At 46.2% G+C, this 25,787-nt stretch overlaps 1 protein-coding gene across 1 annotated transcript in view; it reads left to right on the forward strand.

Annotated features, from left to right (window-relative positions):
* SCN1B (sodium voltage-gated channel beta subunit 1) overlaps window positions 1-22,569 on the forward strand; it is a 32,797-nt gene extending 10,228 nt beyond the window's left edge. The window contains exons 2-6 of the mRNA XM_087727360.1: window positions 7,663-7,829; window positions 13,328-13,571; window positions 15,487-15,628; window positions 18,755-18,864; window positions 21,415-22,569. Coding sequence (XP_087583486.1) covers window positions 7,663-7,829; window positions 13,328-13,571; window positions 15,487-15,628; window positions 18,755-18,821 — 620 coding nt within the window. The 3' untranslated portion in view covers window positions 18,822-18,864; window positions 21,415-22,569. The remainder of the gene's footprint in view (window positions 1-7,662; window positions 7,830-13,327; window positions 13,572-15,486; window positions 15,629-18,754; window positions 18,865-21,414) is intronic.
* The last annotated feature ends 3,218 nt before the right edge of the window (window positions 22,570-25,787 follow it).

Genomic DNA, 25,787 nt, shown 5'->3' on the forward strand with positions numbered 1-25,787 from the left:
AGTTCTCCATTTGGTGGGTATCTGTTGCCAAATTAAGCAATGACTTGTAGGCAGGTCCTCAATTTGCAACCACAATTTGAGACCCAAATTTCTGTGGTGTGGTTAAGCAAAGCAGTTGTTAATGGGGTTATGCCCAATAGCGATAGCACCTAGACTTATGTATATACCACTTCATGGTGCTTTACAGAACTCTCTGAGCAGTTTACAGGGTCGGCATGTTACCCCCAACAATCTGGCTCCTCATTTTACTGACCTCAGAGGATTGAAAGGCTTGAGCTGGCCAGGATCAAACTGCTGGCAATGAGGGTTCACCGACAAAAGGGTGAATGACAAAAGCGTGCCCGACTAAACCGCGGTGACAAAACCGCGAGTTCTAAAGCACGCCGACGAATGAGCACTGAAGCGCAGCAACAACAGCGCGGCGACAGAAGCGTGCTGTAAACCTAACCCTAACCCTAAACCTAAACCTAAACCTAACCTTAAACCTAACCTTAAACCTAACCCTAACCCTAACCCTAACCCTAACCCTAAACCTAAACCTAACCTTAAACCTAACCCTAACCCTAACCTTAAACCTAACCCTAAACCTAACCCTAAACCTAACCCTTACCTTAACTTAAATCGCGCTTCTGTCGGCGCGCTGTTGTCACCACGTTGATGACGTCGCGTTGATGACATAGCGGTTTTAGCACCGCGGTTTTGTCGTGCGCGCATTTGTCGGGTCACGGGCAATGAGCAGTACTGCATTCTAACAAGAAGGAAGGAAGGAAGATAGCAATAGCACTTAGACTTATATACCGCTTCACAGTACTTTACAGCCCTCTCTGAGTGGTTTACAGAGTCAGCCTCTTGCCCCCAAGGATCTGGGTCCCCATTTTACCAACCGTCGGAAGGATGGAAGGCTGAATCAACCTTGAGCCTGGTGAGATTGGAACGGCCAAATTGCAGTCAGCCGGCAGTCAGCAGAAGTATCCTGCAGTACGCACACTAACCACTGCGCCACCACAGCTCATCCAGTATTACTGATATTACTTTCTTTTTTGACGTGGTTGCAAAGTGGATCGCTGCACTTGTTAAATTTAATCACATGGTCTTTAAGCCAATTAAGCAGCTTCCTCCGTTGACTTTGCTTGTCAGAAGCTGGCTGGGAAGATCACAAATAGTGCTCATGTGTCTTTCGACTCTTGTAAAGTACATGTTGGTTACTCAGATGGTGACCGTGATCACATGACCGTGGGGATGCTGCAGTGGTCATAAGTGCAAGGACTGGTCAAGTCAGTTTTTTCCAGTGCTGTTGTGACTTCAGTCTCTAAACAAATTGTTGCAAGACCAGGACTATCTACACATTAGTGTAGCTTTAGATAACACCCTTTCTTCTTCCTGTTTCAATGGATAATCTGTCCTCCAGAAGCTGGAGTAATTTATCTGATTACAATTTTGGCAGCTATGGGAATGAACCTCGCTGAACTCTGGGAGATTTACTTCGGAATAAACATGCATCAGATTACACTAACTGCCATTGCTTCCTCTGGGGATAAGTTCTTCCTTAGGCATTCAACACATACACACTCTCTCTCTCCTTTTAAATTCATTTGATTTTTTTTTTCCAAAAAGCAAAACAAAGTGTGTGCCAAAACTTCCTTTCTCCACCTCCCTGCTTGCAGATCCATTTCTGTGATCAACATCAGCTGGGCAGGTTGAAATGTTTGCGGAGACCCCAAATTTCTAAAAAGAGTCACTGTTCTGACCCAGCTTTAGCAGAAGCAAGAAACAGACTCCTTGTCACCAAAAAAAACCCCTCTTTATTTACCTCTCGTGAATTAATTGCATTCACCCACTGAAAAGTCCAGGCAATAGTCCTTCAAGGAGTTAACTGCAATCAGTTCCTCCCGATATTTGCAAGGCTGTGAGCTCCCAGCCGAAAGGCTGCAAATTAAGTTTTGGCAAGCAGTCTTTTTGGCACGAAATACAATGAGCAAAATCTTCAGAAATACGAACTGTTGTCTCCTACGACAACCACTCCCCTTTCCTTCTATTTATTCCCCAGCCAGGGAGGGGCCATTCAGCGTCCACGTGTGCCTTGCTTCCCGAGTTGACTCCTTGTCCTCCATTGTTCACCTCTCCTAACTGCTCTGTGCATACGTGCACCTGGAACATGCCCCAGCTGTTCTTCCTCCTCACTCAAATCAGCCTCCAAAGGCAGCTGCCCCTCCAGTGGCTGGGAAATGTTGGACGGCCCTGTCTCTGTCTCTGCATCCGACACAGAGCATCCATCAGAACCTTCCCCAGACTCCAGAACTGGCTCAAGTTCCTCCCCAACATCATCTGAGTCTGCCGCCAACTCCGCTGGCAGCTGGCAGGCCACAACAGGTCACTATCAGCATGTTCACCTTTCTCTGGTTTGGAAAATAAAACTGAGTAGCATCTTCATCCCAGAAGTCTTGTGATGTGAATATTTGAAGCAAGGGATTTTCAGAGAGACCCTTCAACATGAGGTTCTACTACCTTGTGCGCCACAGTTGAGTTTCTCTGGGTCTCCAGGGTGGCTGGAGAAATATTGACACAGTCAGAAGCATTTCTGGAGCTTTGTATAAACCATTTTGCCACTTTTTGAAGGAAAAAACAAACCTTCCCCATTAAGGTTTAAACTAGGAATGTCCAGTTCACAAAATATAAATCATTAACTAGAGTTAAAGATTTTGGCGAAGTAAATCAACTTTAGTTAATCAGAATAGAGTTGGAAAGGACCTTGGAGATCTTCTAGTCCAACCCCCTGTTCAAGCAGGAGAGCCTATACCAGGGGTGTCAAACTCAAGGCCCGCGGGCCGGATCCGGCCCATGGAGTGGTTAGATTTGGATTTGGATTTATTCGATTTGTATGCCGCCCTATTCCCCGAAGGGACTCAGGGCGGCTGAACAAAAGCCAAGGGAAGGGGAACAAATACAGAAAAGTAAGACAAAAACAAGACAACGATACAAACAATTTAAAAAACACAGCAAGCACAGCAAATTCGAGTAGCAGGGGGAACTCAACCCCAGGCTTGCTGGGACAGCCAGGTCTTAACGGCTGTCCGGAAGGCCTGAAGGGTAGCGAGGGTCCGAATCTCCACGGGGAGCTCGTTCCAAAGGGCCGGAGCAGCCACAGAGAAGGCCCTCCTCCGGGTAGTAGCCAAACGGCATTGGCCAGTAGATGGAATTTGGAGGAGGCCTAATCTGTGGGATCTAATGGGTCTATGGGAGGTAATTGGCAGGAGACGGTCTCTCAAGTACCCACGTCCAATACCATGTAGGGCTTTATAAGTGACGACTAGCACCTTGAAGCGTGTCCGGAGACCAATAGGTAGCCAGTGCAGCTCGCGGAGGATAGGTGTAACGTGGGTGTACCGAGGCGCACCCACAATCGCTCGCGCGGCTGCGTTCTGGACCAGCTGAAGTCTCCGAATGCTCTTCAAGGGCTGCCCCATGTAGAGCGCATTGCAGTAGTCCAGTCTTGAGGTCACAAGGGCATGAGTGACTGTTGTAAGATCCTCCCGGTTCAGGCCCACAGGCACGATCTGGAAACAGCAGACCAGCCTGCAATGCTTCTGCCAGTGAAAACAGACCTGGGCACTGAGTTATCGAGTTTGACACCCCTGCCTTACACCATTTGAGACAGGTGGCTGTCCACTCTCTTCTTAAAAACCTCTAGTAATGAAGCACCCACAACGTCCGATTGTTCCACTGGTTAATAGTCCTCATTGTTAAGAAGTTTCTCTCTTAATTCCAGGTTGCGTCTCTCCTTGATTAGTTTCCATTGTTTCGTGTGCTTTGGACAATTAAGTCCCATCCCACCCACCCCTTTTGTGGCAGCCTCTCAAACTCCTAGACATCTAATTTGGTAAAAAAATAATAATTGAAAGGCAGACTCACAACAGTCACTCGTGCCCTTGTGACCGCTAGGCTGGAATACTGCAATGTGCTCTACATGGGGCTGCCCTTGAAGAGCATTCGGCGACTTCAGCTAGTCCAGAATGCAGCCGTGCGAGCGATTGTGGGTGCACCTCGTTTCACCCACGTAACACCTATCCTCCGCGAGCTGCACTGGCTGCCTGTTGATCTCCGGGTGCGATTCAAGGTGCTACTTATCACCTATAAAGCCCTTCATGGTACTGGACCTGGGTACTTGAGAGACCGCCTACTGCCAATTACCTCCACTAGACCGATACGATCGCATAGTTTAGGCCTCCTCCGAATTCCATCATCTAGCCAGTGTAGACTGGCAACTACCCGGAGGAGAGCCTTCTCGGTGGCTGCTCCGACCCTCTGGAACGAACTCCCCGTGGAGATTCGGCCCCTCACCACCCTCCAGTCCTTCCGCGCCGCCCTAAAGATCTGGCTGTCCCGGCTGGCCTGGGGTTAAGATTCTGACCCCACTCGAATTGTGTGACTGTTGTGTTTCTTTTAATATGTTGTATTGTCCTTATGTTGGAAATTGTTTGTCCTCCCCCCCCCCTTTTTGAACTGTGAGCCGCCCTGAGTCCCCCCAGGGAAAAGGGCGGCGTACAAATAAAGGGAAAAAAAAAAGACTCTAAATCAGTGTTTCTCAACCTTGGCAACTTGAAGATGTCTGGACTTCAACTCTCAGAATTCCCCACCCAGCATTCGCTGGCTGGGGAATTCTGGGAGTTGAAGTCCAGACATCTTCAAGTTGCCAAGGTTGAGAAACACTGCTCTAAATGTATATTTTTTTAATGGCTTGGAACAAAATCCTGTCAAATTGTGCTCCTAAGAATGGTTAGAGTTAAACTGACATCAGATTACTTATTTGGAACTTACTTTTCAAACAAGAGGGCACTGCAGCATATCCACAGAACCTGGGATTCAGTGGGAGGAATCAACCTGCTGTGTGATAAAAAGCACACGGTATTTTTGCTGCAGTGACATTGTTTATAGCCAGGTAAAGGGATAATTGGGGGAAAGTAGGTCAAGTTATTTTCACTTTCCAGAATCCAGAGAGCCGAGGTTCTTATAGCTCCAGCAGATCAACAAGGCAGGAATTCCACAGGGATGGATTTCTCCACTTCGCTAGATCTACCTTGTGAATTTGGAATGCCCTTGAAAGATGTGATAGGAGGTAAGGAACCGGGACGAGTATCAGAGGGCATCTGCCAAGGTCTGCAAATTGTCCAGTCATGGCAGCTTTGCTGGTGTTCTCCCCCTAGTCATTGTCATCTGTGAGCGGAGTAAAAATGAAACAAACCCACAGACACACACTGTGTTCTGTCTGGACACAGCAGTGGTGAAGATTTGGGGGAAAGCAGGAAGAGTGATTGGGTATGTAGGGAGAAGAGGAAATGGCCTTGGGGGACAGCAGGAAAAGTCAGATAAAAGGGGCCTGAGCCCAGGCCAAAAATGTAATGTGAGTACGGGCGGTCCTCAAGTTATGACTGTGATGGAACTGCCCATTATGATTGCAAATTATAATGTCAGTTAAGCAAGGTGCTTGCTTAATGGCCTCCCACCTGTGCTCTCCCTGATGCAGTCGTTAAGCGATCTTGTTCAGGGGTTGGGGTAGCTTGCCTGCCCCGATTTTCCCAAAGCCTTCCCGGTACCCATGAGGCACTTCTTGCTCCACTTCCTGACTCTGGGGGACCCCCACGGGCTTTGGGTCTGCTTCCTCCCCTTAGGGCAGTATTTCTCAACCTTGGTGACTTTAAGACCTATGGACTTCACTCCCAGAATCCCCCAGCCAGCATAGCTGGCTGGGGAATTCTGGGAGTTGAAGTCCACAGGACTTAAAGTCTCCATGGTTGAGAAACACTGCCTTAGGGTCTCCGTAGGCATTAGTTTCGCTTCCCACTCAGCCACCCACAGGAGATCCAGGCCACTTCCAAAGCTTGGCTCCTGCAGGGAACTCCCCACTCTCTCGGCCTTCCGAAAGTCTGCTAAGACCTGGCTATTCCGGCAGGCCTGGGGCTGTTGACCTCTTGAACGAGGTCCAGCCCCACTAAGGTTGAGTGCATGTTGTGTCTTTTTAACTTGCTTTGTCTCTCTATTTTAAAAATTTTTTTAGTATTCTTTTAAAATTGTTTTTAGGTAAGCCGCACGGAGTCCTTCGGGATTGGGCGGTGTATAAATTCATTGAACTTTGAACTTGCAAGATTCTGTTACTGCAACTTTACAATAAATTGGTTTACGTGACTTTCACCTGCTAGACCAATATTTCTCAAACCGAGGCAACTTGAAGATGGGTGACTTCAACTTCCAGAGCTGGCTGGGGAATTCTGGGAGTTGAAGTCCACCCATCTTTAAGTTGCTAAGGTTGAGAGAGTGGCCTGTTTGAAAGGGATGACACTGAGTGATCTTATTGAGAAAATGCAGGAGAATATTTGAGATTCTGCACCCTCCCCTGTGTAGAAAGTGTTGCAGAAAATGACAGGCTTTAGACTTCTCAGGATACAGGAAAAGTTTATTTGGCAGCCAGGTTCAGAAAGCTAGCCCATGGCTTAGCATTGCAAGTTCTGAACAACCTTCATTATCGAAGCACGAGTTCTTATACATTCTCAAAAGCATTGCAACACGGAAATACTTAACACATTTCTTAGTGGTCACCTTGAGGAGAAAGCCTTATAAGGAGATGGGGTCTTACTTCTCCTTTTGTTTATGGAGTACGTGTCATTAACGAACTTTAATTGAACCTTGGACTATTGACATAAACTTTTGACATAGAGACATCTTGTGGTTAGGCACTGGCTTCCTGTTTGCAAGCTGCAATTCTGTCTATGTGGCTTTAATATAGAAGTAAAGGGGCTCTAAGAGGCTGTCCAGCCTGACCCGGTAGGTTTCACACTTAATGTCCAAATCTCACTTTACGTCTGCTTTAAAAGGATCCTTGATTGGAAATTAAAAAAAAAACCTTGACTCCCATATAAGTTAAAAAAATGTTAGCAATAGCAATAGCAGTTAGACTTATATACCGCTTCATAGGGCTTTTAGCCCTCTCTAAGCGGTTTACAGAGTCAGCATATCGCCCCCAACAATCTGGGTCCTCATTTCACCCACCTCAGAAGGATGGAAGGCTGAGTCAACCTTGAGCCAGTGAGATTAGAACCGCTGAACTGCAGATAACAGTCAGCTGAAGTGGCCTGCAGTACTGCACCCTAACCACTGCGCCACCTCGGCTCTGGGCAAAAGATTTACTAACTCTGAAGGGGAAACTAGCATGTTTATAATAATTCAGATTTAATCAGTAGGGTGCAATGGGAAGAATTTAAAACCAATCCTGTTTTTTTTTTTTAAAGTATTTATTCTTCACCTTTCGTTCTTTTTTTTTCTTTTTCTCTATTTTTGTTTACAAGAACATGGACATTTATTTTAGGAACGATGACAGAGAAGTGTGATATCCGTATAAGTATTAAGGTTTAGAGCAGTGTTGTGGTGATTTACTGTACGTTATTTCCTAAGATGATATAAGGAATCTAATTTTATATATTCCATTAATTATTTAAACAATGAAGTAATAAATGTTACATTTGATGACAACCGTAGTCGTTTATTTTTTTCCTTAAATATTTTAAAATATTTAAAGAGAGCGAGAGGGAGCGAGAGATGGAATATTTAAAGCTGGAGATGGGAGCTTTGATACAACTGGATTGTAATTTTTTCCGATTTCTCCTCTTTCAGTGACCTTGTGCCAAGGTGGCTGCGTGGAGGTGGATGCAGAAACAGAGGCTGTAGTTGGCCATACTTTCAAGATCCGTTGTATCTCATGCAAGAAGCGCAGTGAAACAGAGGCCGAGGCCTTTACTGAATGGTTCTTCAAAGAAGAAGGGACCACCGAATTGGTCAAGGTGTGTGCTGGAGCAAAGAAGGAATATTTGAGAACAAGGCTCTCCAACCTTGGCAACTTTAAGCCTGGAGGAATTCAACTCCCAGAATTGTCTCTTGGTTATTTATTCTTCCTTAACGTTAAATCATTTTGTATTATGTCTATGGGGATTCTCAGTCCTCCAGGTCAGGGTTGTCCCAAAGGTGCTTTTTCAAGGCTCAGCTGGGCTTTCTAGTTTTTTCTTCGAAGACGTTTCGCTTCTCATCCAAGAAGCTTCTTCAGCTCCGACTGAGCTGAAGAAGCTTCTTGGATGAAAAGCGAAACATCTTCAAAGAAAAACCAGAAAGTCTTGGAAAAAAGCATCTTTGGGACATTTGGTGTTATCTTCTTGTTTTGTAAGATGCCTGGAGTTGCTTCAACAGTGAGATGTGTGGCCTATTAAATCAATAGATAAATGCCATCACTGTTTTCCCAGCTGGCTTCCAATGGGCCAAATTAAGGGGGGAAGCTAGACTTGGCTTAATGATCACATGATCCAGCTAAAAATCCCCATGGCAATAGAAATCATAAATCGGGCACAATTCACTTAATTACTGTTTTGCTTAGCAATGGAAATTCTGGTCCCAAATGTGATCTTTACGTTGAGGATTCCTTGTAGCAAATGCACCATTTCTACATGCATGCCCAAATAAAGGGTTATCTAACAACACATTTGAGGTGGGGGAAAGGAGAACAAGACAAAAACACCCACTCTTCTATGTCATCAGTGTGCAACTGGGCATCACAATCCTTGAATTGTGGGTGGCTCATTCAGGCTCCATTTCAGCAAAAGGTGCCGAGCAAAACCACAATGAAAAGATGAGCCACGAGTTCCTTGATCTTTCTTATGCCATGCCTTCTTCCTTCCTTCCTTCCTTCCTGCTTTCTTTCTCCCTCTGTATTTAGGAGGCTTTGGGACAAGGAGCAGATCTGAGATCTGAACTGATTCGCTTGCACGGGGATATTGAAATCAGACCAAAACCTGCCTTCCGTCTTAAGAGCTGTAGGTTATTTGTCCCTGATTTGATCAATAAATTGATTATTCACTGAAGCTCTTGCAGACCAAAGCTGTCCCCCTGTTTAAGAGCTTGCATAATGAACTGTTCTGACCCCCTCCTCTGTCCAGTAACGAATGCCGAGACAAGCTTAACTGGAATGTACTTTAATTAGCAAAACACCAAAACCTCGGTGGCTGAAAGCCAAGCAAACAAACAGATAAGGACCTTGGCAGTAACTCAGACAAACTCAGGCAGCAATAAACACAGATAAGGCTTGGCAGCAATCCATCCTGCCAAGCTCCCAGTACTGTCCTCCGACATTCACTCCTGCGTTGACTTCTGCAAAGAGGGCCGTGTGCACAAGTAGCTTTTATAGTCTGGAGAGGAGTCTAATGACCACCAGCTGAGTACAATCACCTCCTGTAATTGCGTAATTGTTCCTGAAGCCTAGTAGCTCTTCGATGGCGTGCATCCAGGAACAACTCACTTCTGGCTTCTGGATCACTCTCCCTTGTCTCCTCCCCACTGGTCCAAGGCTCAGGCGCCACCTGGTGGCCAACCAGTCTCTCTGCGCCCTGCTCGGAGTCGGAACCCTGTCCAGGGTCCTCCACATCCTCCAGAGCAGACTCATAGGGCCCCTCGCTATCAGAGTCTGGTGGCAGCTCCAACGGCTCCTGCTGGGCCACAACAGTGAACATACATATTCTAATTTCCTACATAGTGGCAGCATAAACCTCCTCTTCTGGTGCCCAATTATTAATGGTATAGATTTTGTTCTTTCCGAGCAGCCAAATTGAGGTGATTTCGGGGGTACTCTGTGTTCATGTGACTTTGTTCCAGGCAGGGTGAATAAAAATCCATGAATTTATTTTTTCTTAAATCAGATTCTTAAAATTCAAATTGGATTTTTATTTATTTAAATTGAACGTTTTTGACTTTGATCAAATTTATTTTAATAAAATGCTTTTGGAGTGAAAAAAAATTATCTAAATATAGTTTTCTATTTAAGATACATTTAGTTTATTCAGCATGAACTGGAGCTTAAGTTGTAAGTAGCATGATTATTGCATATTCTGCAATATTGGCATTGGAGCCCCAGAGGGACAGAGATGACAGTTGCGCTTTAAAAAATATGATTTAAACGGAGTTGATTTAAAGCAGGCCTTTTCACTAGTGATTTAAATTGAGTTGATTTTAAATCAAATCCACCCTGGTTCCAGGGCGTATTTTTGCAACCAGGATTTAGGATTAACCACTCCAGTAGCACCTGTACATGCAGATCTAAGGAGAAGGCAAACGGGACAGCTCTTATTTGGGGTAGGGGTGCAGTGGGGGCAAAAGGATGCAAAAGAGTTGCACGGAAATTACCCCTTTGCCTCTGAGTCAGCATTTCTTGATTGGCAGCTTGCAGATGCACTGGATAACAGTTTTCCAGCGCTGTCATCAATTTGGCCTTTCTTATTTGCAGAGGGAGACTTGATTTCTTACAGCTCCAGTTCCATCTCTTGAAAGAAAACAGATTTTCTTCTGCTGCTGCCCTGGAGCAGAAATCTTGGATCCATCTGCAGCTCTTTAATCTCACCCTTGGTAAATCTGCAATTCGGTCGACTCGGCACTTCCCTGAAGGCAAACCCTGCTAACGTTTAGTGGGACTTTATTGTGACTTTACACACGCAAGGTTTGCAACGTTGCCGGTAATCCTCCGTGCATGACTGCAGTTGGGAGCCAGAATTTCCATTGCTAAGCAAGGTGGTTTTTAAGTGAGTCGCATCCAGTTTTACACCTTTTTTTTTGCCATGTTCTTGAGCAAATTGCTGCCGTTGTTAAATGAACCATGAGTTTATTAAGGGAGTCTGGCTTCTCCTATTGACTTTTGCTGGTTGGAAAGGTGCCGAAATGGTGATCAAGTGGTGATCGCATGACCCCAGCATGCTGCCAAAATTTGGATTGTGGCTTTGGGGAAATGCTGCAAAGGTTATAAATGTCGTTGTAAATTTAATGGTTATAGATCAAGGAGAGAGGTGGTATTCAGCCAGTTCTGACAAGTTCTGGAGAACCGCTAGCGGGAATTTTGAGTAGTTTGGAGAACCGGCAAATAGGCTGGCCACGCCCTGCTGCCTCCCAGCCGATCTTCTTTTGTTGCCGTGAACAGGAGAATGGAGCTGGAAAGCAGGTTAGTGGGGTGAGGAAGGAATGTGGATTTTGCAGCAACCTTCCCCTGCCACGCCAACAAAGCCATGCCACACCCTCAAAGCCACACCACAACCACAAAACCAGCCCACACCCACAAAGCCACACCACACCCACAAAACCATGCCACGCCCACAAAGCCACGCCCACAGAAATGGTAGTAAAAAAAATTGAATCCCACCACTGATCAAGGACTACCTATAATTATATTCTCCCAGGAATATTTTTCTGCTTTTGTCAAGAGGGGACATTTTAACAATGTCCCAAGGTAGAGAATCACCGTCACTGCTGCTTACCATGTAGAAATAGGAATAATGATTCATACAGATTTAATCTGTTTTAGAAGTATGGTTGTGCTGATCCCCGTTTGCTTGTCTGCTTTCTTAAAACAATAAAAGTTTCTCACCAGCTGGAAACACTTTCTCTTTCCACATCGTTCCGTTCTGAGGCCGCCCTGACTTTGTCAGTCTTGACAAAAGACTGGAATTTTTATTACCAGCTCGAAGACTTTTCCTTGCTTCTTTCGGAGATTTTGCGATATCCCCGAGATCAGCAAGATGCAATCTTCCTATTCACCATCTCTTCAGGATGATTTAGGCCCGTTGGGACCCCCCAGCAATAAAAGTATCGACTGCAATCTCAGAGCTTTGAGATCTCACGTCATCTCGTCACGGCTTCAGCCCCTAAAAGACATGTCTGGGGTTTGATCTGTTTAATGTTGGACGGGAGACCACGACGATGTAAACAAGATTGGAAAGATTAAAAAAAACATTCTGGGAGGAGGGAATGACATATCACTTTTCTGTTGTTGCCAGTAAACTCCATGGGTGCAATCATGTAGTCATCCGGAGTCTTCGGGTTTATAGTAAATGACATACCATTGGTGCAGCCTGCCTAAGATAAGCCGCCATAAAACCTTACATATCAGATATGGGGGAATTGTTACTTGGAGGCTCATAGAACGGATCTGTCCTCTTCGAAGGACTTGCTAGAGAAATTATGTTTTATAGCAATAGCACTTAGACTTATCTACCGCTTCACAGTGCTTTTATAGCCCTCTCTAAATGGTTTACAGTGTCAGCCTCGTGCCCCCAACAATCCGGGTCCTCATTTTACCCACCTCGAAAGGTTGGAAGGCTGAGTCAACCTTGAGCCAGTGAGATTCGAACTGTCAGCAGTCAACAGTATTAGTTGCAGTACTGCATTCTAACCACTGGGAGGGAGGGAGGGAGGGAGGACAATAGCACTAGCACAGACTTATCTACTGCTTCACGGTGCTTTTACAGCCCTCTCTAAGCGGTTTACAGAGTCAGCCTATTGCCCCCAACAATCTGGGTCCTCATTTTACCCACCTTGGAAGGATGGAAGGATGAGTTAACCTTGAGCCTGGTGAGACTCAAACTGCCAGTAGTCAACAGAATTAGCTGCAGTACTGCCTTCTAACCACTGCATCAGTACGGCCTCATTGTTTTATGATGCAAGATCAAAAGCATAGCTTTTTCTGTTTCATCTCCAGAACTAACTATAATGACCATTGAAACTAGCTCTTTGGATACGATCTTTTACTACAGCGATCTCCACCCTTGGCAAATTTGAAGACTTGGGGACTTCAACTCTCAGAATTCCTCAGCCAGCCTATAGCATAGCTGGCTAGGAGTTGGAAGTCCACATGTCTTAAAGTTTCCAAAGTTGGAGAGCCCTGTTCTACTACTTGTGAAGGGAGCAAAGTAGTCCAGAAGATTTAAGACAGATTGTCTTCCAAAACGTTCTGGGACTCAGAAGAAGCAGTTGGAGAGTTGTCTAGGCTGTGCCTTCCCATCAGGGGTGAAATTCAGCAGGTTCTGGAGAACCAGTTGTGGAAATTTTGAGTAGTTCGGAGAACCGGCAAATACCACCTCTGAATGAGGTGGGAATAGAGATTTTGCAATAACCTTCCCCCAGATGTGGGGAGGGAATGTGGATTTTGCAGTATCCTTCCCCTGCCATGCCCACCAAGTCATATCCACAGAACCGGTTGTAAAAAAAAAATTGAATTTCACCACTGCTTTCCATTGCAGCATTTTCTACCTGAGGACATTATTTTAGTTTCTTCCAGTTAATAGAGGACACAAAGTGATTCCCTTAGAAGAATCTCCAAACTTCAAACTGTGAAGATTGAATCAATCAGTGGCTATCTTCAGATTGATTCACAATATGTTACTTCAACTTATCCCCATCGTATTACTACTGCATTTTTCTGTGCCCAGTACTGTTTCTTCTGGTTCTGACTGGGTCCTCTCCATCTTCTCTCCAGATTCTTCGCTATGATTTCTATGATAAGCTCTCTATATACGATCCTCGCTTTGAAGATCTAGTGATGTGGAATGGTACCAAGAACATTGCAGATTTGCAGGATGTCTCCATTTTCATCCTGAACGTGACTGAAGAACACAGAGGGGAGTACATCTGCAGTGTCAACCGCACCCTGCATTATGCCAATGAGTTCTCCTACAACATAATGGTCAACAAGACCATCCACCTGTCTGTGGTTCATAAAGGTAAGCCTAAAGCTGGAGCCTCAAAGGTGGTGGAGCAGGCACAAGTTGGCATGTTGTAGACCAGGGGTGTCAACCTCATTTTCATTGAGGGCTGCATCAGGACTGGTTGACCTCGGAGGACCAGGCAGGCATGGCCAACTGGGTGGGTGTTGCCAATTGGGTGGGGTGTGGCCAGCTTGATACCACTCACTGGGTATGGCTAATGGTGGGCGTGGCCAGCTTGACACCACTCCCCAAACTGATGACAAGTTTCCTCTTCCCATGGGGTAGACCAGGCTGAAGAGATGCTGGCCAGCCTCTTACATTTTCCAGGACGGCCCTGTGAGCTGGATCCAAACACATCACAGGGCGGATTGAGCCCGCAGGCCTTGCGTTTGACACCCCTATTGTAGACCATTGGAGAGTGTAAACATCAGATGACTTATGGATCAGAGTATCTTTTCAACCACCTTATTTCCTACAGTGTCCATCTGGCAGCTTCAGAACTTATCAAAGTTCTCCAAGCTGTCCTTCAAACAGCAAGCAAAAATAAGTCCAATGCGAATGATGTCAGAAGGGAGGGATGGGTTGTTGCCTGAATTCCACCAATGAGCATAACCAGAAGTAAGGATGGATGGATGTAGCCCAGGGGTGTCAAACTCAAGCTCCGTGAGCCAGATCTGGCCCACAGGGTGCTTAGATCTGGCCCGCGGTGCTGTCCTAGAAACAGCAAAGGATGGACCCCCAGTGTCTCTGCAAGCAAAAACAGAGCTCGGGAGGGCTGCTTGCGACCCTGGCCTTGCCCTCCCGTAGGTCTTCCCTCTGCTTGGAAAGCCTACGCTCATAGTCCTCAGTAAGCTGCTTCTGCTGAGCCCCCTTCTCGGTCAATCCAATTTGAACTGAGTTATTTTGCCAACTCTTTCTCATGGTGGCTGCTTAGCTCCAACAACTGCTTCCTGTCGGGGCCCTAAGGAGCCCAGGCAGGCAGGCGAGGAGTGGCTGGGAGGGGAGGGGTGAGTAGATGCTGGCGAGGCATCCCTTGCCATGAGTGACATCGAGTTGGGCATGCCCACCCAGTCACATGACCACCTAGCCACGCCCACCCAGCCGGTCATTAGGCAGATCCTATTAGTGGTCCGCGGGATTTAAAATTATGAAATCCCTGAGGTCTGAAAGTTTGGTGACCCCTGCTTTAGAGGAAAACATCGTGACCTGACAAATGCGCGCACGACAAAACCACGCCGACAAAACCGCGCCGCTAAAACCGCGACGTCATCAATGCGCCGACAACAGCGCACCGACAGAAGCGCGATTTAAGTTAAGGTAAGGTTTAGGGTCAGGGTAAAGTTTAGGGTTAGAGCGCGCTTCTGTTGATGCGCTGTTGTCAGCGCGCTTCAGTGCTCATTCGTCGGCGCAGTTTAGAACTCATGGTTTTGTTGGGCGCGCTTTTGTCGGTCGCTCTTTTGTCCATGAATCGGAAAACATTGAGATGCTGGAATTCTTGTAGCTCCATTCTGTTCATCTAATTATATCAGGTTAAAGTAGAGGTCTTCAAACTTGGTAACTTTAAGACTTGTGGACTTCAACTCCCAGAATTCTCCAGCCAGCATAGCTGGCTGGAGAATTCTAGAAGTTGGACTCCACAAGTCTTAAATTGTCAGGTTTGGGGACACTGGGTTAAAGAGAACTCTGAGAACAGTGACTGGAAAGAATCCCATTGAGTTTTAGGTGTTTGCCAAAGAGCCCAACCGTAAGTGGGTTCGCTACCAGCTGAAACAAGGTCATTCTTTGCCCGTGTGGTCCGTGAGCCACAATTCCCCAAAACCTCAGTATTCAATTTCCATTCTAGCAACAACAACAAAAGTAACCGAGTTCAGTTAACCCGGATGCCTGCACTTCACACAGCCCTATTCCTGACTTTCCCTTTCCTCCGTAGCCAATCGGGATATGGCATCTATCGTCTCCGAAATCATGATGTACGTCCTCATCGTTGTCCTGACCATCTGGCTGGTAGCGGAGATGATCTATTGCTACAAGAAGATCGCCGCAGCGACAGAGGCAGCTGCTCAAGAAAATGCGTAAGGAGAGCGGCTTAGGGCAGGAAAAGTAGATAGATGTAGATGTAGATGTAGATAAATTTATTTATAGGCCGCCCTTTTCCCTGAGGGGACTCAGGGTGGCTTACAACGTATAGGGAAGGGAGTACACACAATGACATATAATGACAGTACGTAATTAAAAATAGAAGCAACATTCATTCATCATTCGGGAGGGACGGATTACATTCTTTAACCCCAGGCCTGACGGGATAGCCAGATCTTGAGGGCTGTGCGGAAGGTCTGGAGGGTGGTGAGGGTACGAATCTCCATGGGGAGATCGTTCCAAAGGGTCGGAGCTACTACTGAAAAGGCTCTCCTCCGCGTAGTTGCCAGTCGACACTGACTGGCGGATGGGACTCGGAGGAGGCCTAATCTGTGTGATCTAATAGGTCGCAAGGAGGTAATTGGCAGGAGGCGGTCTCTCAAGTACCCAGATCCACTACCATGGAGAGTAGCAAGGGGGAGCAACACAGGGCTTCCGATATAGGGCGTTGGGTGGCTATTAGCTACCCAACGCCCTATAATAACCCATAAGGGATGATGGGATGATGCCACCAATGGTGTATTTTGAATACTGATGAGCAGCTCATTGTTCTGACCTGGCCTTCCTAAGAAAGCATAAATCACAATCTTAGTCCCCCAAACCCTCTTTTATTTCCACGGCTGTGAATTGTGGTCATTCACAGCCAGCAAGGCTTCGCAAACAGTCTGTGAAGATTCCGACAGATGTCTGCTCGAGTTGCCACGGTCTTTTCAGTAGAATGTTGATAAACACGCACCTTATCTGCAACGTGCTCTACATGGGGCAGCCCTTCAAGAGCATTCGGCAACTCCACTTGTCCAGAATGCAGCCGCGCGAGCGATCGTGGGTGCACCTCGGTTCACCCACGTAACACCTATCCTCCGCGAGCTGCACTGGCTGCCTAATGGTCTCCGGATACGCTTCAAGGCGCTAGTCGTCACTTATAAAGCCCTTCATGGTGTTGGACCTGGGTACTTGAGAGACTGCCTGCTGCCAATTACCTCCTCTAGATTGATTAGATCCCACAGATTAGGCCTCCTCTGAATTCCATCCGCCGGCCAGTGTCGACTGGCAACTACTCGGAGGAGAGCCTTCTCTGTGGCCGCTCCGACCCTCTGGAACGAACTCCCCATGGAGATTCGAACCCTCACCACCCTCCAGACCTTCCCCACAGCCCTTAAAACCTGGCTATTCCGACAGGCCTGGGGCTAAAAAGCTTCTACCCCCTTCTCGAATGGTATGACTGTTGTGTGTTTTAAATTATGTATTGTTGTGTGTTGTTTTAAATTTTTTGTCTGTATCCCCCTCCCTTAGTTGAGTTGTGAGCCGCCCTGAGTCCCCTTCGGGGGAAAAGGGCAGCATATAAATAAACTTAACTTAACTTAACTTAACTTAACTTATCTCCCTTGAAATGCTGCCCGAGAACTAATTGCCAATTACTTTTGCAAGGCCAAACCTGGTACAGTCGAACAGAACTTTTCAAAACTTGAACCACCCCGGTGAACTAATTGCTTCCTGCAAAAGTTCACATCCCGTTCACTCCTCTTTTATGTCTTATGGGAAGGGCCAATCATCTCCAAGCCTCACTCCCAGGTCGACCCTGTTTTCTTAATCGTCCTTGCCTTCTGGTAGCTCTGCTCACACTGGGAACAGGCTCCCACTGTTCTTCTGCCTCGCTGATGTCAGACTTCGGAGGCTCCGGAGAGAGTAAATAACTACCAGATGGCCTTGCCTCCCGCCCTCTCTGCCTCCGATGCAGAGCCCTCATCCGAACCTTCCTCAGACTCCAGGGCTGGCCCATGCCATGTTCCTCCCCGACCTCCTCACTGTCCGACTCTGCTGCCAGCTGACCACAACACTCATACGAAAACCAGACATTGCAGTAAAATAAATGCCCAAGCTGATGTTGACATCCAACATTACTCCTGGCAGCTTCTATGGCACTAGGCGTCGGCCCAACAAGGTAGACCAGGCAAAGAAACGGATGCCCTATAGGTTATTGTAGTTGTTATCGCGACAAATATTGTAACAGGACCTTGCAAATGTTGAATGTGCTCTACCTTTCACTTTGTCTTTGAATCAATGACAGAGAGGCTCTCTGAGCTGTTTACTCGATCTACTTTCTTGACCCAGCCTCAAAGCCCCTCTTAACTGACCATTACCTTGGTAGTTTGTTTGTTTTGTTTGTTTGTTTGTTTTATTAGTTTTGTATGCCGCCCACTCCCAAAGGATTCCGGGCGGCTCACAATAAAACAGGGAAAGGGGAATAAATAAGACAATACAAAAAATTTAAAAATGCACAACATTCACAATTAAAGCGGGGCTGGATATTTCAACAGCCCCCAGCCTGTCGGAACAGCCAGGTAGCTTTATGGAAGGCCGGGAGGGTGGTAAGGGTTTGGATCCCCACGGGGAGCTTGTTCCAGAGGGCCGGAGCAGCAACAGAGAAGGCAACAGAGAAGCAGCTTGTCTGCAAGTGGCTTGTCCTCCTATTTTTCAAGGCCATTCCCTATGTCCTGCCCACTAAGGTTCTACACTGGGTAGGGCCGAGATGGGACAGCGGATAATTAAGTAGGTTTATACATTAGGAAAGGAAAATCTCTGGAGCATGTGTGGAAGGAGGAATGACCTTATCCAGTGGGAGACAAGTTGTTGGCAAAGCCAAAATGTACCATATTTTTTCGGAGCATAAGATGCTCCGAAGTATAAGACGCACCTAACTTTTGGGGAGGAAAACAAGAAAAAAAAATCTGCCTCTGCCTCCCAGCAATTTGCCTCCTTGCAGCAAACGGAAAACAGCCCGTTTCAATTTCAGCACAGCCTGATTAGCCCAAGCAGCTGATTGTTGGTTGGATCAATAGGAGGAGGTGTTCTGGGCCTCCTAACTTACTCACTTGATCTTATTGGGATACCAAAGCACGCCAGGATTTAAAAAAAAAGAAAGATACTGAAGGCTGGCTTAGCATTTGGTTGTGATGAAACTCCAGCAGTTCCTGGAGTTTGCATTGTGTAAGGGAGGAGTGGGGAAAGATGAGCTTAACCTCATTTCCGAAGTATAAGCATGTCTTTTTGTCTCCTAACAGCTCCGAATACTTGGCCATCACATCGGAAAGTAAAGAAAACTGCACAGGGGTGCAGGTAGCTGAATAGCCCAGGCCAGGCCGTTGGAAGGCAGATTTCTGGTTTTTATAAGGTATGATCATTGTTCTGACCCCCTCACCTTATCCGTTCAAAAACGAAAGCCAAACAGAACTTCAAAGGAATATTTTTATCAGTCCCGGCTCTTGCTGGCTGCGAGCCCAAAATAAACACAGATAAATGCTCTGGCAAAAGTCCTCACTCATAAACTACTACAAAACAGGATCATATAAATCAAGTCACTTATCCAAGTGCTTTTTCTCGATGGTTGCACACAAACGAAGAGCTTGACTAGAACAGAAATGGAACGGACATTGACTTCTGCAACCAGGGCGTGGCACCACCAGTCTTTTATCCGCAGGAGGAGATCCTAATGAGCCACAGGTGCTTGTTATCATCTCCTGTGAGTCCTCAATTGCTCTTTACAGTCAGTCAGCCCTTCTCCTGCGTGCATCCCGAAACAACTCACAGGAGGTTTCTGTGTCAGCCTCTCTCACTGATCCAAGGCTCAGTCATAACCTGGGGACCAACTAGTCTCTCTGAGCCCTGCTCGGAGTCAGAACTCTGTCCAGGGCCCTCCGCCTCCTCCAGGCCTGACTCATAAGGCCCCTCGCTGTCAGAGTCTGATAGCAGCTCCAAAGGTTCCTGCCGAGTCACAACAGATCATTATCGTCACCATCATCTAAATCAGGGGTCAGCAACCTTAAACACTCAAAGATTTAGATTTTACTTTATTTGTATGCCGCCCTTTTCCCTGGGGGGACTCAGGGCGGCTCACAATTCAAGGGAAGGGAGGAATAGACAAGTTACAAACATGAAGACAATACACCGTTAAAAAGCACAACAGTCATACCATTCGAGTGGGGAAGTCTTTAGCCCCAGGCCTGTCGGAACAGCCAGGTTTTAAGGGCTTTGCGGAAGGTCTGGAGGGTGGTGAGGGTACGAATCTCCACAGGGAGTTCGTTCCAGAGGGTCGGAGCAGCCACCGAGAAGGCTCTCCTCCGGGTAGTTGCCAGTCGACATTGGCCGGCTGATGGAATTCGGAGGAGGCCTAATCTATGGGATCTTATTGGTCTAGTGGAGGTAATTGGCAGTAGGCGGTCTCTCAAGTACCCATTTGGATCCGTTTCCCACAGAAAAGAAAACACCGGGAGCCACAAAACCTACCGGGGTGTGTGTGTGTGTGTGTCTAAAAACTCAATAAATTGCATGCTGGCGGGTGTCACACTTTAGCGGTTGAGACACATATTTTGAGTGACAGGGAGCCGCAGCAGAGGGATGAAAGAGCCACATGCGGCTCCAGACCTCTGACCTAAATGAATATCATACAACTGTATCCTCAATTGTATAACCTATGAGCCGAGGTGGCGCAGTGGTTAGAGTGCAGCACTGCAGGCTACTTCAGCTGACTGCAGTTCTGCAGTTCGGCTGTTCAAATCTCACCGGCTCAGGGTTGACTCAGCCTTCCATCCTTCCAAGGTGGGTGAAATGAGGACCCAGACTGTGGGGGCAATATGCTGACTCTGTAAACCGCTTAGAGAGGGCTGAAAGCCCTACGAAGCGGTATATAAGTCTAACTGCTATTGCTATTGCTATTGCTATAACCATTCAAAAGTTATGATGGGCTTTTAAAAAGCTATTTACAATCCACCCTCCAAGTTAAAAATGGTCATAAGGTAGAATCCGGTTGTGTTGACTTAACAACTACTATAACTTAAGACTGAAATTCTGGGCTCCATTGCAGTTATAAGTCAAGGACTGCCTGTAGTCTAATTGACTGAGTGTTGATTCCAGTGATTGGATCTTAAGAATGGTGAAGGTATTGCCATAAATTGTACTCTGTTTTTTGTTTTTGTTTTTGCAACAAGTTTTCAAGTCCAGGAAAGTTGACATTTCTAAAATTTGGTAAATTTGTCTGGTATTGCATCAAGAGCTCCCAACAAAAATCAGTATAGTGATTTATAATTATATTGTTGTTATGTATTCTCTTCCGAAGAATACTTGGGGAATACTGGTGATTTAGGATTCATTCAAGCTTTCCCCAAAAGCCTAAAACTTGTCTAAGTATTATAATAGGCAATGTAGTGCCTATTCATTTTATTAATAATAATATCAAGGGTTCCTGGTGCTTTGCAGATTATAATAAGAGCCAGAGATGTCTCTGCCTCAAACGATTTGAAATCCAAATTTATGGTAATATGGGAGCAGTGAGACAGTAGGAAAACATAACTCCCATCTTTGCATTTACATCTCATCCTTTTTATCAGTTGATATGGTTGGAGAGGATTTTGGCTGACTTCTGAAAGAGAAAATGGATCCAAATTTTCTTACTGTTTTACCCATCAAAATTAAACAGCAGATGAAAACTCCAACTAAACCTGATTTGATGTGATGTACAATTAAACTTCATTCAAATACACAGAGTTTATCATTCTGAAGATGTTAGTAGCTGGTATCCAATGACACACATCCCCCCCTTAGCAAGCGATCCACCAATAATGACCCCTGGCACCAGTGTTGCAAAACCTCCCTACTCCCAGGCCTCCAGCCAGGTAGTCTTTTGCCATCCAGGTGATCTAATGCTGCATTATTCACCCTTTTCCAGGGATGAGGCTTTGAGGAGGAGTCGAGAAGAAGCAAAGTGACTCAGCAGAGCAACCATCAGCCCAGAGAAGAAGTGAGCTGGAGCCAAAGCAGCCCCTCCCTCCCCCCAACTGCACGGCCCCCTTTCCTTAATGAAAGCATGCTATTTTTAATACCAGAGCTCTGTATCCAAGCCAGCCACTCAGAGACAGCCATGCCTATTTTTCGGGGGGGTGGGGGTGGGGAGGGGTTTCGCTCTTTTAGTCCCAGGTTACACACCTTTCCGGAGTGGGCATTGCCTCCCCCCCCTGCCATTAGCATGAGGGGAACACAGCATGGCGGCTTGCTCACGTAATGCAAAGCTTGAGGTCCTTTCCCGCGGTGGTCCCCGCCCCCCGCCTCCCTCCCCCCCCTCCCCGGAGCACTTGCGCTTTCTGATATTTTGCACATTTCTCGCGCTTTGGATTCTTTCGGTTACTTCGCAACCAGCACTTTCGACGGGTCTGAGGAGAGGATCCCGCTTTTCTCTCCTACGTGTCAAGATGGATCTTGGACTTCTCAGTGGCCACAGCCAGCCAGGAGCAGAGACTGGGTAGAAGACGATTCCCTCGCGGCGCCTAAGCCGTGGAGGGAAGGCTCGGGATGCAAACACTGTCCTAACTCTGGTTGCGGCTGGAGCGAACTCTCTGTGGACAGGCAGGGCTATGGGGATTGTGCGGCCCAAAGGCCCCGTTCCCTAGCCCAGGCGCTCTTCGCCTAATTTTCTACCAAGGTTTACTTCTCAGCTGGCTGGCTGGCAGATTACGGAAGGTCTTTTGCAAAGGAGAGACGCCTTGGAACAGAAATCGGACGGAGGAGGAGGATTTTGCTTCTCTCTCTGTGCCCTGGAGATGTGGGTGGTCACGGTGCCCTGTGTTGGGCCTCGGTGGTTGAGCTCGGCCTTGGAATTGGTGCAGGGCAACGGTCACAGCAATGCCATCACTCCCATCGCCCTCCTCCACATTTCCCCTTCCTGGATCCATTATTACCTTTGCCAGGCCATTTTGGCTGTTTGGAGAATACTCTGACCTCCCCTCTGCTCAGACCCCCCCCCTTTCCCCTCTGGGGCTGGTCCTAGGAACCAGCTGCCAACACAATAGAATAGGGTTTGTTCATAAATAAAGAGGATTGAATTTCACCCGCTCTGCCTCCCTGGGGTCATTCCTATTGCAAGTGTGAACACGTGACTCTAGAACATCTGGATGGGGATGAAGAGATGCACATTTTGCAGAGGAAGGAGTGGAGAAGATCGGCCTTTCCCAATAGAGAAGCTAAGTTCACCCCAATCATGATTGACAATTAAAATTTGCTCCTTTATTTAAATCAGTGGTGAAATTCATTTTTTTTTACTACCGGTTCTGTGGGCATGGCTTGGTGGGTGTGGCTTGGTAGGCGTGGTATGGGAAGGATACTGTAAAATCTCCATTCCCTCTCGGGGGGCCAGCCAGAGAGGGCATTTGCCGGTTCTCCGAACTACTCAAAATCTCCGCTACCGGTTCTCCAGAGCCTGTCAGAACCTGCTGGATTTCACCCCTGATTTAAATCATTAACTCTGCCACATCATCATCATCCTCTTTTAATGACCCCATAATCCCTTGCAGGGTCAAGTCTGTCCAACTGAATGAAGCCGAGTGTTTACTGGCCAGATGCCCTTCCTGTCGCCAACGCGGAGTTTTGTTCACCAGATATATTCTGATCATGCCCAGAGAGAGAAAAAATATCTGCCTCTATCTAGGATCGAACTCGCAGCCTCCTGATTGTGAGGAGGGAGCTCCACTTCTAGGCTACCGCACCACCCATTTAACTCTGCCACATGCCATTTTTTAAAGAGAGAGAGAGAGAATGGGAATAAATATCAGTCTTTGACCCAGCCAAGCATTCTTAGCCTCTTCCGTTTCAGAGGATCATCAGCGTTTTAATGTGGGAGGGTGAGACCCATTCACAAAAATAAAATTTAGGAGGGGGCTGCCAATGACTATCGCTAGGTTGGTTCTCAAGCTTTTGTAGTAGTGTTGTAGAGCCAAGAAATTAACACTGGGGAGGAAAGCGATGGCAAATCTAGACTAAAAAGCAGGGACATCATCCTGCCAACAAAAGTGCCTATAGTCAAGGCTATGGCTTTCCCAATTGCAATGTATGGCTGTGAAAAGTGGACCATAAGGAAGGCTGAGTGCTAAAGAATTGAAGCCTTTGAACTCTGGTGCCGGAGAAGACTCCTGTGAATCCCTTGGATGGCAAGGCCATCCAACCAGTCAGTCCTAGAGGAGATCAACCCTGACTGCTCTTTAGAAGATCCTGAAGAGGAAACTCAAGTACTTTGGCCACCTAATGAGAAGGAAGGACTCCCTGGAGGAGAGCCTCATGCTGGGAACGATGGAGGGCAAAAGAAGGGGATGGCAGAGAATGAGGTGGCTGGATGGAGTCACTGAAGCAGTTGGCGTGAGCTTAAATGGACTCCAGAGGATGGTAGAGGACAGGAAGATCTGGAGGGACATTGTCCATGGGGTTGCGATGGGTCGGGCACAACTTTGCAATTAATAACAAAAGTCTAGTTCCAGATAGATCAATAAGGTGACTCGGCATAAAGTACCTTTACAGACTCTATAGAAGTTGATTATTAGAGGGTATAGAAGCTGGAAGGGCTGGCTCTGTAGATCTCAGGTAGGGCTCAGCGCACAATACCTTCACAGGTTCTGTAGAAATTGGCTGTTCCTGTTTCTAGGTAGGAAAAGAACATTATTTTTTATTGTCAGTTCTATTTTCTGCTAAAATTAGCATTCACTCAAGAGGCGCTATTGGAACCAAATAAACTTGCAAGAATCCAAGCACTTCTAATTAATAAACTGAAGAAAAGTTAGGTAGTCATCACTTCCATCTGTCCCTGTTTTTTTTATAATGGTCAGATTTGCTGTCATGCTTTTCACAGACAACCGTACACGAGAATTACTCTTACAGCTTTGGACAACTTTGGTAAATGGGTCTCACAGAACCAGTTTGGTGTAGTAGTTAAGGTAGGAACCGGGAGACTGTGAATTCTAGTCCTCCTGTAGGTACAAAGCCAGCTTGAGTGGGCCAGTCACTCTTAGCCCTAGGAAGGAGGCAATGGCAAACGACTCCTGAAAAACCTTGGCCAGAAAACTGCAGGGATTTGTCCAGCCAGTTTCCCAGAGTCACAAATTCTCCCTCTCCCTCTCTCAGAGAGAGAGAGAGAAAGAGAGGGAGGGAGGGAGAAAGATGAGAGAGAGAGAGAGAGGAAGAGGAAGAAATTTGAGAGAAAGAGAGGGATAGGGAGAAAAAAAGAGAAAGAGATGAGAGACAAAGAGACAGATGAGAGAGAGATGAGAGAAAGGGATTTGGAGAAAAAGAGAGGAAGAAAGATGAGAGAAAGAGAGAGATGAGAGAGATGAGAAAAAGGAGAGAGAGAGATGAGAGAAAGAGGGATTGGGACAAAAAGAGAGGAAGAAAGATGAGAGACAAAGAGAGACAGATGAGAGGGAGAGAGATGAGAGAAAGAGGAGAGAGAGAGATGAGGGAGAGAGACGAGAAAGAGGGAGCAAAAAAGAAAGCAATAAGAAAGGGAGAAAGAGATGAGAGAAAGAGAGACAAGAGGGAGAGAGATGAGAGAAAGAGGAGAGAGAAAGATGAGAGAAAGAGAGGGAGAAAGATGAGAGAGAGAGATGAGGGGAGGGAGAGGGCTGCACACACGAGAAATCTTAGATCTCGAAGAATGATGTTTTTTGGCACCATCTGGTGGCAATTGTTCAAAGTATACTTGTGAGTCAAGAAAATGAAGCTATAAAGCAATATCTTTTTTTTTTTAAAGAGCATAATTTATTACCCTCAAAATCCATAAAACGACTTCATAAATCTTCCCAATAAATAACTTGGCATAACACTCTAGCTACATTTGTACACACTTTTTACTAAGCTGGGGTTATGTTTGGTTTTTGTTCTTTGGAGGATGATTTCGTTACAAAATGGTTTTGGATATTGTGCAATCAAAGTAACACAATAAAAGACCAACATTCATTCATTCATTCATTCATTCATTCATTCATTCATTCATTCATTCATTCATTCGTTAATTCATTCAATTCATTCAATTCATTCATTCATTCATTCATTCGTTAATTCATTCAATTCATTCATTCATTCATTCATTCATTCATTCATTCATTCATTCATTCATTCATAGTGCCGCCTATTTGCCCATGCGTCTCAAGGCGGCTTACAGAATATAAAACCTCATTTAAAACAATAATAAAAAGTATCAAATAAATTAATATAATAATATCATCCCCACCCCTGCTCCGGTGACAGCACATCACACATAGAATATAATAACTATAAAAAGAA

The sequence above is a fragment of the Thamnophis sirtalis genome, unplaced genomic scaffold, assembly GCF_051295495.1.
Source record: "Thamnophis sirtalis isolate CommonGarterSnake01/CBP01778 unplaced genomic scaffold, rThaSir2_p1.2 scaffold_13, whole genome shotgun sequence".
In the NCBI taxonomy this organism is placed as follows: Eukaryota; Metazoa; Chordata; class Lepidosauria; order Squamata; family Natricidae; genus Thamnophis; species Thamnophis sirtalis.